The sequence below is a fragment of the Canis aureus genome, chromosome 25, assembly GCF_053574225.1.
Source record: "Canis aureus isolate CA01 chromosome 25, VMU_Caureus_v.1.0, whole genome shotgun sequence".
Taxonomy (NCBI): Eukaryota; Metazoa; Chordata; class Mammalia; order Carnivora; family Canidae; genus Canis; species Canis aureus.
In genome coordinates, this window is record NC_135635.1 from 32,777,265 (window position 1) to 32,793,023 (window position 15,759).

Sequence of the window (15,759 nt, forward strand, 5' to 3'; positions counted from 1 at the left end):
CTGAATCTAGAACCTGAGAGTCATTCTGACCTCTTCCCATCTCTTTGATGACCTGAATGTAAATTTAGTCTTTAACCTAAGCAACTGTGCAATAGTTTCTTAGGCCAAGAAACAAATGTATCACATACCATTTTCTTTCACCATTTATTTTTTCCTGTCTCCCTTCCTTTCACAGATACTTACCAAGTATCTATTATAGACTCAGCACTATATTGCTATACTAGTATAGTGCTGAGTCTATGGCCTCCAGGAGTTCATAGGTTAGGAGCAGCTGTTTGAGTTACAGTACAGTGTGATAGGCCCAAAGAAGTCCTAAAAGCAAGTTACATTGAGCTCATAGCAAGTCAGCCCCCACAAAGGGGGGGGGGGTCCTGCTTCTCAAGTCTTATTTTTTTAACATTTTATTTATTTATTCATGAGACACACACACAGAGAGGCAGAGACATAAACAGAGGGAGAAGTAGGCTCCCCATGTGGAGCCCAATGCGGGACTCAATCCCAGGACTCCTTCTGAGTAAAGTCATGACCATAATGGTGGACTTTCTCTAAAAAGGGCTAAGTGGAAATAATGACATTCATAAACAGAAATAGGTTCACGACATGAGCCAAAGGCAGATGTTCAACCACTGAGCCACCCAGGCATCCCTGCTTCCCTAGTCTTAAGTAGAAATTTTGAGATTGCCATGCAGTTAACAAGAGAGAAACTCTTGGGCAGAGGAAATAGCATACGCAAAGTCAGAGGTGTTGAACCAGCTCATGGCAGGCGGAACAGTGGTATATAAAGGCTTCCAGATCACCAGATACATGGGGTAGTGGATAAAAGCTGCATTGGTAGGCAGAACGCAGATAGTAAAGGCCAAGGGTGTAAGCTAAAGAATTTTATTTCTAGGAAATGGAAGTCATTAAAGATTTGGTAGGCAAGTAAACAAATCAGCTTGGCATTTTAGAAAGGTCACTCTGGCAGATTATGAAGAGTGAATTACAGGTCAGAGGAACCTTGAAAAAGGACTTTATCATAGTTAAGGCTTATGATACCTCAAGTAGCATAGAAAGGTGGAGCTACAGAGGTAGAGCCTGGAGGGAGAGATACATAGGAGGCTTTGATCCAATGTGAGTTTGCAGGAGAGAGAGGAGGCCTCGATGGCCTTGGGTCTCAGGTGGAAAGATCACAGAGCTAGAAAGCAGGAGGAGGAGGAAGGGTGGGAGAGAATATGAGTTCTCTTTTCGATATTTTGAATTTCTTTTGCTCATGGAATCATCCAGGTGGTATTAACAAGTGTGCTGTTGAGTGGACAAGATAAAGAAGAACCCATGGGTAGAGTGAGGATAAAAGCAGGCAGGGGAAGAGGAGATTCAGGAGATTCATGTTGTTCCAGATGCACAAGAAGCAAGAGTTTTAAGAATCAATGGTCATCAGGATCAAATGCTTTCGGCATAGAAAGCATTCATGTGGCATTAGGATTCAAGAGTGTTATCAGTGACCCAAGCCAGAGCAGTGCCAATAGCATGGATGCTAGCTGCAGCAGGCTGATGGAAGGAACATGAGGAAGTGGTGTGTGTGTGTGTGTGTTCCTCTTTCTAAAAGATGAGGTCTGGAAACGGGCCAGCCACATTCACAGCTCTCTCACCAGTACTTCGCATAGCCCCTGACATAGTGTCCCCTGTAATATTCGTAATAATTTCAAGAAAGGCATGAGATGTTCTGGCAATGGCCAAATCTGGTCTCAGGATCCAAAGAGAGCTTCCGTGATTGGTTTGCCCTTAGCCATGAGACAATGGAGCATGTCAGGACACTAAAGCAGGAGGAGCCACTGCAGGAAGAAAGCATTAGGGTATAGGAACAAGAAGACGCGGGATGAACAAAGTTCCCAAAGAAAGTGAGAGGAGCCGATCCATAGAATGGGTAGAGGGATTGAGGTGAACCAGGAGAGAGAGATGGCTATAGGATTTGTAAGGCTAAATTCACAAAATTATTGCAAACTTGAGAGGCTCACGGTTGATGGGGTTTTTTTTTTCCCTGCAAAACGGAAATCAATGTCACGTGTGAAGAATTAGGCAAGAGAGGATAAGAAGCCTAAGAATATGGATGCTTTGGTCCAACTGCCTTGGGGATCAAAAATGTTGCAAAGTGGGTACCTGAACCCTATCTTTGGCTGAAGTAGGGGCTGAACAAGGGCTCCAGCTCTGGCCTTTCCAGAATTCCATCTCTAAGGATGAAGCATTTAGACCAACCTCTATGATGCTCTAATTACTTCCTCTCTACATTTGACCTAGTTCACTGTGCTCTGAGCTCATCCTCCTTTGATCAGGCTCTGGTTTTTCTCCCACTTCTAACAAGGACAAATTACAGTGGTAGATTTCCCAATTCTAATAGAACGGAATTCTTTAAAAGCAAATGTGTTGGAATTGCTGGTTACATGGGGGAAAAATGCATTGGGCAAAGCAGTTGAACGGCATCCGATTATTATTGCTTCTTTTCTTCCAGAAGTCTACTATGCAACCGCATACTGGATACCTGATGAAAAGACAATACAAGTCAAAAACGTACTGGACAGAAATGGGGATGCCTATGGCTTTTACAATGACTCCGTGAAAACCACAGGCTGGGGCATCCTGGAGATCAGAGCGGGATATGGTTCTCAGATCCTGAGCAATGAGATCACCATGTTTGTGGCTGGCTTTTTGGAGGGTTACCTCACTGCCCCGTAAGTACTTCAGTCATGGTGGAGAACTACCTGGCAACTTCTGTTCCTTTCTTTGTCCACCGGTGGCTCTTGTCTTCCTGACTGACACTGGACATTAGAAATGTAGCTGAGGTCCTCCTCATGTGATAGAACCATGATCAGAACCACATTTGCACGTGTCATCAGTGCCTGCCTTGGAAGGAACAAAGCCCCCAACTGTGGCATTCTTCCATTCTCATGGCCCATAAAATCTTTCCTTTTTGTGAAACTGTTTTCAAATACAGCTAAGCCATTTTATCCCATGAGTCATTTATTGTCTGGTAGAAAGACTATGATAAGTGGAGTGATCAGGAAACACAAAACACAGAGGATTCATTAAGTTTAAAAATGTAAGAGCATTTTTTTTCCAATGGTCTTAAAACAATATTTTCAAGAGGGCAAAGATTTTAAATTGAAATCCTGATGTCTAATATAAATATTCCTTCTAGTTCTGTTGTTACTTAATTCTTAAGCCTTTCCCTTGTCTCCTGAAAATAACAAGGATGTAGTTAATAATAATGCAATCAGGATATATCCTTTTCAGGGAGAAGCTCTTTAAGGAAAAGAAGGTTGCAACTCATTTAATCAAGTCTCATCCTTTCTTTAATATAAAAACTGTCTTGATGATTTGGCTCTCTTCTTTTCTTCTCTGTGACCTAGACTATTGAGGGCAGTTTAACCAAATCCTATTTTGTGCTGTTACCACCTTAGTAAGGCAGCTTAGTAGGTGCATTGCTGATCTTGTTTCTGTGTACTGGTGATTATATCAAATGTTGAATAACTAATTATTGCACTCTGATAGCTCTTTTTTAATGAACTAGAAATTCCTGGTTTTCTTTCTATACCAAATTTTTGTTACTCTACCATACAAGTCCCCTTAATGGTATACTACTCAGGGATGTATAAAACTTTATAAATTGATTAAGATTTTTAAAACATGTGTAGGGATGCCTGGGTGGCTCAGTCGATTAAACATCTAATTCTTGATTTTGGCTCAGATCATGATCTCAGGTTTCTGAGATCAAGCGTCACATAGGGCTCCGCTCTGGGCATGGAGCCTGCTTAAGATTCTCTCTTCCTCTCCCTCTACCCCTCCTCACCCTAAAAAAGTAAAATAAAATAAAAACATAAAAACATATTCAAAACTATACACTATAAATCTGTTTATGTATAGATATAACTATACATTATATATCTGTATATATATATATATATTACATATCTTAAATTGTCATCCTTCTCTCCAAATCTGTATTTACTATGTATCCTCTAGTTCTGATTGCATTATTTAAATTGAGTTGCAAGTTTAGAGAAGTAGTCTGAGCTGAAGTTGTGTGATTGTAAATGCATTAAGTTGTCATGAGTACTGTACATAATGGGCCTTTATGGGAAACTGATTTGAGGGAGCAGCTCTAATATGAGACTGCTGTAAGGATGAGCACGCCTTCCTTAGGTACGGGTACTAAAGCAGGAACTTTGGGGAGTTTGCCAGAGGCTTTTGACAAAAGTGGAATTCTTATGTCACAGGAAAACATAAATTTTAACATCTCACTTCTAGGGGTGACTTTATCATTTTACCCTTATTACTAATTTAAAGCATTGACCTATCCTTGAGTACCTCTATCCATTGATGAAGAAGATCCATAGAAATATGGGTTAATATAGATTCTATTAGTAACCTTTTAAATACTTCTGTATTAGAGTAAAAATTTTATTTCTTAAAAGAAAAACATTTAGCTATTATTCAGTAACTGGGACTTTTTTTGTTTATTCTGCATTTTTTCCCATGTCCTTTCAAGGAAAATTTGACATGTGTGAGTCTTTTAAGATGAAAACAACTTCCTGAGGCACCTGGGTGGCTCAGTCGGTTGAATGTCCAAACTCTTGGTTTTGGCTCAGGTCATGATCTCAAGGTTGTGAGATCAAGTCCTCTGTTGGGCTCTGTGCTCGGTGTGGAGCCTGCTTAAGATTCTCTCTCTCACTCTCTCTCCCTCCCTGCACCCCTCCCCCATGGCACACCTGCACATCTCTCTCTTTTTTAAAAAAATAATAATAAATTTTAAAAACCTATACTCCGGGGGACTGTTAATTGGGGGTGTTTGCAAGGTATGAGTCCACTTACCAAAACACAGCCTTGGAGCAAGAGCATCTGAGCCTGGACTGAGAAAGTGAATTTATGCCAAAGGCCAAAAGAAAGAGCCACCTTTTCTTGTTTTTATTTTATTTTTTAAGATTTATTTATTTATCTGAGAAAGAGGGAGTGTGTGTGTGTATGCACATGAGCAAGCAGGGGGAGGAGCAGAGGGAAAGAATCTCAAGCAGACTCCGTATTGAGTGCAGAGCCCCACATAGGACTCCATCTCATGACCCTGAGATCATGAGCTGAGCTGAAACCAAGAGTCCCATGCTTCACCAACTGAGCCACTTAGGCACCCCCCAGGTTTTCCTTCCAGCTTTCAGAGTTGCTCGGGCAGCAGCCAAGAACAATGGGAAGTTTAGGGCCGCCATGTTCTTCCCACATCACCACATTTAAAATGGAGCAACATACCTTATAGTCTCCAGAACATTGAGGGGAAGAGGTATGTGAGAGGTTGAGCATTGTGGGATGAACAGTGAAACACTGATAAAGAGCTTGATTTAAGTACTTAGGAGGAAATAATTTGCTCTTTCCGACTTATGACGTACTTGAGAGGCCGAATGAAAACCTACAAAGAAATATCCTCAAATCCTCCATCATTTCATTTGATGTGTTCAAAAATTTGTTGTTTCTGTGAACTCTCACAACACTCCCCAGAGAATAGTCCAGCCCTCTGCACTTTATCGCGAAGCTCCAAGCTTATTGTGTTGCTGCCACACAATCATCCCACCACGTACAGTGGTAGCAGCAGATCTAGCAAACATTTCCAGGGGCTTCTCTCACTGTCTTGCCATTCCTCACACTCTCCCACATACCCCCATCTCCTGAGGAGTCGCTCCCCGTGGAATATTGCCATTACCACGCAATATTCACCATTCACCATTCATTCATTCACCATGGGATTCCTGAGCTGTCCCATGCTGCCCCATCAGCCTGTCACACATCCCTTTCCAGCAACTCTTAGCACTGTGTTCTCTGAGAACCAGATGGTGCCTCTCCCATCTCCACCAATTGAAATATTGCTTAAGACTCCCAGGACCCATCTCACGTGCTATCTTCTCAAAGTGTTTTCTGATTCCATTCCCACTGGTATGAGTTCCATCTCTCCCCTCCACCATCTGCTCATGATTTAGGGGCAGGTCCCACAGTGCTTCTGCCCCTAGCAGTTGCTTAACAACATGCTGATTAGGTTTAATTGAATCCTGTATTGTTCCAGTTCTTTAGAGATGACCCAGAAGTGTGAGGTACGTATTTCCATGTAATGCAGTGTCTAGCAGCCAAATGGAGTTTCTTCCTTCATTTTTTAACTTGATGGGGTGGCTCCCTAATCAGAGTGTCTCATGTCTCATTAATGATGTAAAAGCTGATAAATAGTCCTAGATTGGTTTTAATAAAATGAGTCATGAAACCTTTCTGGAAAGAATGATGATGAGGGTGTGGGTACCAGGTCTGCTCCAGTTTATAATAAAGTGGCTGAGACCGTGTGTGTGTGTGTGTGTGTGTGTGTGTGTGTGTGTGTGTATGGCTAAGGCAACAGCTGAAGTATCTCCAATGGAATTATCTAGTTGGAGTGAGCCAATTCGCTGCAACAAACATGTTATACTGCCTTGTGCCAGGCTCTGAGAGGGGGAAAAGAGGTAGGGGCGAGTTAGCTCCTGAGCACATTCTTCAAAGAGAACTCTATTTAAGTTAATATGTTGACACAAGGTTGCTAAAACTATGATGAAAAGAGGTTCTAGTAAGATTATGGCACAAGTAGGGGCATCTGGGTGGCTTAGTGATTGAGTGTCTGCCTTTGGCCCAGGGTGTGATCCTGGAATCCTGGGATCGAGTCCCACATCGGGCTCCTGCATGGAGCCTGCTTCTCTCTCTGCCTGTGTCTCTGCCTCTCTCTCTCTCTCTCATTCTCTCTCTGTGTGTGTGTCTCTCATGAATAAATAAATAAAATCTTTTAAAAAAAAAGATTATGGCACAAGCAAAGAAAGTAGTCACAAGTGGTCCCTTTTTTGTTTCTGGCCTACTACCAAGAAACACCTCAGAAATCTCCATGTCCCCAACTCAGTTCCTGGATGTTAGCAACTCAATACACTTCCCATCCCAGACTGTAGACAAAGCAAAGATAAGTGAGACACATTCCCACCCTCAGAAATATAGAATGGACCATCAACTAGTAATTATTGGGAACTTAACATGAAGCATAAAGTACTGCTGCTTCTGATGACAGCGGCAAAGATGATGACTAGCCCTTATATAGCATGTAAAATGTGCAGACACTGTTCAAAACATTTTACAAGCTAAATTACTTAATCCACAACGCTATGATGGACATATTATTATTCCCATTATTATTGACCTGAAAATTTGAGCACAGAGCAGTTAAGTAATGAGCCGAAAGTCACAGAGCTAATAAGCAGGGACCAGGTTGTCTAGCTACAGAGTTTGAGCATGCATATGCATGCACACATGCAAATGGATTAATTGCTCTAGGAAATACTAAAGGAGCTTTTTATGGCCTCAGACCCAGAAAATTGAAGCAAATAGAAAAGAGTAGAAGACAGTACCTGACAAGTGCAAAATGATATGGTATTTATGTAATGCAAAGATACTCAGGCTAGGGTGCAAGTGGGGGTACTTATGTCTTTATGATCCTCACATAAGCATGCATGTGAGACATGGAAAGGTAAGCAAAGTCTCGGCTAACTTAGGAGTAAAGTTACTGACTTTGCACACCACAGAGCTGAAATTAATATAACACATCCATGAGGTAGATACTAGTGTTAGCTCTGCTTGATGAGAATTTAGAAGCCTGGAGAAATTGGGAAGCTTGCTTACAGTCATATAGCTTAGAAGTAGTGAAGTCAGCCTTCAAACTCAGAATTCAAAGTCTCTGCCCTCAACGGCTATACTTTATTATTGCTGTAGCACACAAAAGTGTAGGATCACAGACCCAGGATTAGAGAAGGACCTCAACACGAGGAAATTGCAAGTGGACTGTATTCCTCTGGGCTCCAGAATCAGTTGAGGCCTCCTCTTCTGATCTCAAGGTGGAGGTTTCTCTTCCCCTGCTCTGAATGTCAGAATTGGAAAATCTTGGTCCCATCACTCCCAACAAAAAAAGAGGACTGTTCCACAATTCTAGCCCAGTTAACCATCTATACCTCCATCTGTCCTATCTACTGTTATGTGGACGTCTTCAGCAACCACCCCCAAGTCAATATTCATGTTCCTCTCTTTCAAAGTTTCTTAACCTTGGCACCATTGGCATTTTGGGTTGAATAATTCTTTGTGGGGGCTGTCCTGTGCACTGTAGTATGTTTAATAGCATTATCTGCTAGATAACAGTAGCACCTTCTCCCCCACCCCTTAAGGTGACAATCAGAAATGTCTATAGACATTGTCAAGTGCCCTGTGGAGGGAAAAATCACGCCAGTTAGGAAACCTAGCACTATTTTGAAACAGACTGAAAAATGAGAGAGGATCTAGAACTCAAGAGGGAGAGTAAGCGGGGTGTAGTGATGAAGACTCAGGGTAAAAAGTATGAAGTTTTTGCTTCTTTACCTGAGTGAGCCTTGTAGGTCAATGGCCCCCAAATTATTTTTTCCAAAATAGCACTTTATTTTCATATGAATCATTTTAGTTTTAAGAACCCATTCCTTCTGATGGCAGAAAATGTTACCATAGCCATTTCTGTACAAACGAAATAACATTTTTTAAACCGAGTCCATTCAGAATGTTTCACTCCTTTTCCAAACACTTTATGTCAGCATGGGTGAGTATTATTGATCCATCTTGGAGTAATTAGTATTACTGATCCATTGGTATTACGGAGGCATCTTGGAGGAAGGGGAGATGTTCAATCAATGGTCGTCCTTTGTCTTTCTCCAGCATCCACCGAATTGAAACAATCTTGTTTAGTCTTTAGCTTGGATGTTTCCCTATGTGACATCTGATGAGGTTTCTATGTTGTCCCTGGTCTCCAGCTGTGTAATCAGTGGCACCTGAGTTTGCAGTAGTCACCACAAATGTCAGTAGTCTTCTGCTCCCATATGGTCCAATGTCCACTTATTCCCCCTAGGCCATAGAAAAAAAGGTTTGCTCCCCAGAGCTCACTGAGGTATGCAAGGCTCATGAGCCCAGACAGCCCAGGCAGCCATCTCCACTTCCTCATGAAGTCCTGGGGTAGCAAACTATGAGGTTGTTTCTTCACCAAGCAACTAGATCAAGCCATCAAACTCAAAGGGAGTTTCAGTATTCCAGTCACCTGGAGTATGAGCCAATGCAGAGGGTCCTTTTCTTGTCACCCACATACCTATCTAGCTTTATCACTGTTTCCTCCCTCAGTTTTAGGGGCGGTGGATAGAGAAAAGTGATGAACTTAATAATATAAATGTGGAACCATAAAAAATGGGGAACAAAAGTTAAATGTGATAACTCAGTTTTTTAAAAAATTTAGAAGTAATTTGAAGAAAAAGCTTCCATGAAGTGAACATATTGAATTCAAGGATCACAAAATAAAAGATTTCAAAGGATTTTAATGTTGTTTAGCTAAATGGCAATAGAACGGATCTCATTTTATCCGTTTCGGTTCTGGAAATTACTAAATAAAGGAAATCTAAAGTTTCAAAGCATAACCAGCCAAATTCCTATTTGCAGAATCTGAGTCACCTCCTGTTTACAATGCCAACCTTCCTCGGTCAGTAAAAAGCATTAAATGAAAACCAGGACCTTAGATAAATTTCCAGTCCAGAGAGCACAAGGGAGTCACAAGTTACCCACTTTGCACCATAGCAAAAGGTAGATAATGTATAAAGCATTATAGTAATGCAGTAGGCCCCAAAACAAGATGAAACATCTTCTTAGCCAGAAATGGAAAAGAAAACAATGATGAAGCTTGGATCCACTGGGTACTTAGCATGAAACAAGCAGAGACAGCTGTCCCTGCTGATGGGTAAAGGCCTCAGGGTTTGAGTGGGCGGAGTCGAGGCTGAAACAAAGTAACCTTACTGCTTTTTTTTTTTTATTTTTTATTTTTTTTTCCTTACTGCTTTTGACTGATAAAATTAAGAGACCTAATTTATACTGATGTGCATCCTAGTGTACAGGTATAAGAAACCATGAGTTTGGGATTGGGGGGTAAGGGAGCAAAGCAACAGACACCAAATCATCCACAGGCTGGCTCAATTACAGATGCATCAGCAATATTCCATAGGAAGGAAGTCCCAAAGCCACCATAAGACCTGGTTTTCACAGAGTCAGATGGAGGCACTTAGGGAAAAGGGAGAGGGAGGTGGTGGAGGTGGGGAGAAAGAGAATATGAGCATATAAGCAAACAACTTGAAATGCTTGCACCCTAAAGTTCCAAAATATACAAAGAAATTGAGTGCTAAGAAAAACAGTCAACAAAATCAACAATAGTATCATGAACACACTTCAGATTAATTTTATAGAATGGTTTAATAGAGGCTTTAAATATGACTGAGGCACTCTTAGTTATAAACAATGTAAAGCTTGAATAATTTATGAAACAAAAAAAAAAGGAATAAATAAGAAGATGAATGGATATTTTTAATGAAACTTCATTTTTAATGAAATGTATACATGAAAGTTACAAAAATTTAAAAAATGATAAATGGGCAAACTCTGCACTGGACACAATCAGAGAAAAAAAATCTGAATCAAATTAGTATTGAGGCGTTTGCATAGACCATTTCCCAAAGAGATAAAGGGTAAATATAATGAGAGACCTGCTATTAGAGCGGTTTGATTAAGAAACTCCAACATACATCTGTGAGGAGCCCCCCCAAAAAAGAGACTTTAGGGAATTACAGATAAATAGTTGGCAGGTTAATAGCTGAGGATTTATCAAAATTTTAAAAGATAAAAGAGTCCTCAGTTGGAAGACACATCTATTAAATTGCTATAGCACAGTGGGTGAAACTACAGAAAACTGGAAATAAGTAATTTAAAAAATATATTTTTAGGGACACCTGGGTGGCTCAGTGGTTGAGCATCTGCCTTCGGCTCAGGTCATGACCCTGGAGTCCTGGGATCAAATCCCACATCGGGCTCCCCGCAGGGAGCCTGCTTCTCTCTGCCTATGTCTCTGCCTCTCTCTCTCTGTCTCTCATAAATAAATAAATAAATAAATAAATAAATAAATAAATAAATAATCTTAAATTTTAAAAAAAATTTTTTTAGAGAAGGGGGGCAAGGGCAGAGAGAGACAGAGACAGAGAGATAGAATCTCAAGCAGGCTTCACACCCAGTATGGAGCCCAACACGGGGCTCAATCCCACAACCCTGGGATCATGACCTGGGCTGAAATCAAGAATCAGATACTTAACCAATTGAGCCACCCAGGCACCCCAGGGATAAATAATCTTAAAAGCTATTAGAAAGAAAAGACATTGATTACAAAGGAATCTCAGCTAGATTGATAGCATTTTTCTCATCAGCAACAATAAAACCAGATGATGTGAAAACAAGATCTTAAAAGTACTACAGGAAAATAACTAAACTCAAATCTTAAAACCATTTAAGTTCATCCAAGAGCAAGGGCAAAATAAGGATATTTTCAGATACATAAACTGTTTTACCACCCGCAGACTTCTGTTAAATTATAGTAAGTTATACACTAACAAGAATAACAGGAGGGAACGTCTGGGATATAAGGAGCAATTGTTAATACAAGAAACAAAGAATTTAATAAAATGTGATTGCAAAAGTTAAAAAAAATTTTCATAGAAATGTTTTCATTAAAAAATTAAAACTAAATCTTTGGACAATAACATGATAGGGATGTCCATGGGCAGTTAAAACTTGCTAAAATATGAATCATGTTTGGAGGACAAGAGAAAGACAAAATTCATTGAGAGTACAAGGAAATTCAGTTATGAATGTTTCTAAAAATTTTAATGATGATCTATTTCTAAAAGAATAGAAATAGATTTTATAGCTTTTAAATTAGGAGAAGTAAAAAGAAGGATAATGAAAATGTTATCTAAACAAGGAACACATAAAAAGGGACGATAGAAAACAACGGTAAATGGAAAACAGAAAAGATTGTACAAATACTTCCAAGTATATTAAATGAAAATAAATATAAATGGATTATTTTCATCAATTAATTGGGGAGATGTTGTTTAAAAGTACAAACTTTTAACTAGTAGATAAATAAGCACTGGAGCTCTATTGCACAACATAGTGATTATAGTCAACAATACTGTATTACAAGGGTCAAGATTATTAGAAGACTAGATATTATTTTCACCACAAAACGGAAATAATTTTGTGATGTGATTGAAGTGTGAGCTAATGCTACCATGGTAATCACATTGCAATCTGTAAATGTATCAAATCAACACACTGCACACCTTAAATTTACACAATGTTATGTTAATTATATCAATTAAAATGTTTATAGCATATGAGATGCATTTACTTATTTATCTACTTATTTTATTATTTTTTTGAGAGAGAGACAGTGCACAGGAGTCAGGAGAGGGGTAGGAGGAGAGAGAGAATCTCAAGCAGGCTCCACGCTCAGCAAAGAGCTTGTTGTGGGGCTTGACCTCATGACAAGCCTGAGATCATGATCTGAGCCAAAATCAAGAGTTAGATACCCAACCTAATGAGCCACCCAGGTGCCTGGACATTTAATTTTTTAAGTACATTTTATTTATTAATTTTTAATTTATTTTTAATTTTCTAAACTAAGTTTTAAAATAAAGAATCCCAAATAGCCAATAATCCTGAGGGGGAGGGAGAATGAAAATTAAAACAATGAGAAACCATGTAAATCCCATCTAAACTGTCAAAAATGAAGAGTTCTGACTACACCAAGTGTTGGTGAAACTGTGGAGCAAGGGAGAAGTCTAAGCAATAACTAGTGGGAATGTAAATGGGTGCAATCAGTATAGAGAACAACTTGGCAATACCTAGTAACTATAATTATATAGAGCATTCACCCCAGCAATTGCAATTTTATATATGCTATATATATTCTAGAAGAACATGCAAATATGTAAGAAGAGACATTTACAACAGTGTTTGAAGTTGCATTAGGACAGTGAAAAGCTGGTTGCATACATGAATTCTTATACAGTGATACTATGGAATACTATCAGCAGATGAAAATAATAAATTTAAAAAAAAAAAAAAAAGAAAATAATAAATTTAACCTGCAGATAATACATTTCTTTAAAAATGTCATGTCAAGAGAATTAAATTGTAGAGTGATAATATGATCTTGTTTATATTTTGTCCATAAGCTTAAGTAGTACTGTACAGTATTTATCATTAAATCTATATCCAGTGGTGGCATAGAAACATGCATAAAGGTAATAAATCAGCCATTCAAGATTGGAGTTACCACTGTGGAGAAGAGTGTGGAATTAGTGTCAGAGAACTGCACACAGGGGCTTCAGCTCTATCTAATATATTTTTTTAAAGATTTATTTTTAAGTACTGTCTACACTCCGCATGGAACTCGAACTCACAACCCCAAGATCAAGAGTCACAGGCTCGATTGACTGAATCAGCCAGGCACCTCTCTGATGTTTTATTTCTATTTAAAACTATATGCTCAGGGCGCCTGGGTGGCTCAGTGATTGACTGTCTGCCTTTGACTCAGGTCATGATCCTAGAGTCCTGGGATCAAGTCCTGAACCAGGCTCCCTTCAGGGAGCCTGCTTCTCCCTCTGCCTATGTCTCTGCCTCTCTCTCTGTGTCTCTCATGAATAAATAAAATCTTTTAGAAATATAAATAATAAACTATATGCACGAACATGGCAAAATATGACTTTAATAAAGTTGGGTAGAGATACTTGGGGTGCTTGTTTTATCATATGCTTTTCTATATTTTGGAAATATTTCTCAATTTTTTAAATTGTGCATTTGATTTTTTTTAAAAAGCTGGGGAAGGTTTGCAAGAGGGGAACCTTTTAGTTACTCAAAAAATTGTCTTTTGCCTACTCTAAGAAGAAAAATAGAAATGTAACCATTTTCTTCTGTTGTTTCAGACACATGTATGACCACTTTGTTAACCTCTACCCACAACTGATTAAGAAACCTTCCATCGTGGATAAAGTGCAAGATTTTATGGAGTATGTATAATAGCTTTCCTCTGTCCTCTTTCCTCTTGGAGACTGCAGGGCCTGAATTGGGACTGCAGGGCAGTTTTTCCTTCACCAATTTGTTTTTCTACCTGTTCGGCAGGACTCCAGAGCTGGTCTTGTAGTGAGGTATAGCAGTTTTTGGTAATGACATGAAAACTGCTTACAGACATGTCCTCTAAGTTGGACTCTTTAAAAAGTCAGGTTGGATGTCATTATTGTTTGCTTGTGACACATCTGGAGGAAGACACCATCAATGTACAGAAGGCAAAGTAAATGCCTGGGCTGCTTCCACCTGAGGGCCCCTCTACTCCAGAGATCCCTCCTCATCCTCTCTCTGAGGTGCCTCTGTGTCACAGGCCTGGTTGCTCACCCTAGCTGGAGTGCTAGCTGTTATCCAGTCCTTATCCTTAGCTTCCTTGGAGAACACTGCCAATGTAATCAAGTTTTCTGAGGACTAATAATTCTCAATATTCAGAAGAGTTGTTTTCTATTTGTTTTATATCTAGGATTTGTTTTATATTTGTGGTTGTGATCAATTTGAGGACAAAAGGGCTCCTGGTTTGGCCCTCCAGATCATACACAGAGCAGTCTCTCCATCGAATGCTAATGTCCTACAAAGCATCATTAAAAATTATTGGGCTAGATCCCATGAAACAATGACCTTGTATTCTAAGACACATCTGGAAATAGCATGAAAAAATCAGAAATAGCTTTCAGTATACAAAGTTTTGTCAAATCATTCCCTATAAAGTGCAGAGAACTAAAAGAGGAGAAGCAGAATGGAAGGACTATAAAAGATAAGAGACTCTTGCTAAGCATGCTAGGACAGAGGTGTTGAGGTAGTTACCAGCAACAACAGAAGTAGAATGAACCATAAGCTATGAAAATGATTGGAAAGAAATATAAATATATATAAACCACCCTGTGCTTAAGGAGGTTTTGTTGTTGTTGATGAAATTTACCACTTCCACATACCAAAAAAAAGTTAATAACTTATCCTTACTGATTTAATAAGATATTATGGTTTTATATGAAATGCATTCAGATGGCCTGTCCTTGACTTTCATAGATTTCAATATCACAAGAGGCTAAATGTTACACCTAGGTAGAGCATGCAGAAAGCTATCAAGGAAGAACCATAGTCCCAGAAAGAAATTAAAAATCATTTAGGATTTTCCCTGATAGCCTTTCAAGGTGATTGGAACTTTACAAGATCCAGAATGTAAATTACACTAGCATAAATATCTGAACATATAATCTCTAAATGCTTGGGTATAATTTAGCTTTGGATGAGCAACCATGGAGATCTCTAGGGCAAATCTGATTTCTGTTGCAGGAAGCAAGATGAGTGGACCCGGAAAAACATGAAAGAATACAAGGATGACCCATTTTGGAGACATGTAGGCTATGTTATGACACAAATGGACGGGCTGTATGTAGGAGCAATGAGGAGGGCTATGTTAGAAAAGACAAAGGTAAGATTTTTAAAAGGCTGCTTGGAATTCATTTGGTATGGCAAGAATATTGGAAATTATCTTTAAAATAACATTGCAACCTAGAAGCAGATCAAATTAGGACTAGCTTATAAATTTCTTGCACACAAACACTGTCTTGTTATATTGCTAGCACCTGACTCAGCGTCTGACACAAAATTCAAGGGTAACGCACAATCTCTTTATCTCTTAATCTCTTTCATAATACTGTGCTGTGGAGTAGGTTAAGGAATGTACTGGATGAATGTACCAGCTATTTAACTAACCTAATAAAGCTAGTATTTTAGGTG

General features: G+C 39.3%; 1 protein-coding gene and 1 long non-coding RNA gene across 3 annotated transcripts in view; one reads left to right on the forward strand and one right to left on the reverse strand.

Moving 5' to 3' along the window:
- The window catches only part of LOC144297186 (uncharacterized), a 66,278-nt gene that overhangs the window by 38,566 nt on the left and 11,953 nt on the right, over window positions 1-15,759 (reverse strand). The gene's annotated exons all lie outside the window — the stretch shown is intronic.
- The window catches only part of PLBD1 (phospholipase B domain containing 1), a 52,105-nt gene that overhangs the window by 6,911 nt on the left and 29,435 nt on the right, over window positions 1-15,759 (forward strand). For both annotated transcript variants that reach the window (XR_013364263.1, XM_077870997.1), the window contains exons 2-4: window positions 2,486-2,705; window positions 13,881-13,964; window positions 15,313-15,451. Coding sequence is in view for 1 of the 2 variants with exons in the window: in XM_077870997.1 (XP_077727123.1) it covers window positions 2,486-2,705; window positions 13,881-13,964; window positions 15,313-15,451 (443 nt within the window). In the remaining variant the exon portion in view is untranslated. The remainder of the gene's footprint in view (window positions 1-2,485; window positions 2,706-13,880; window positions 13,965-15,312; window positions 15,452-15,759) is intronic.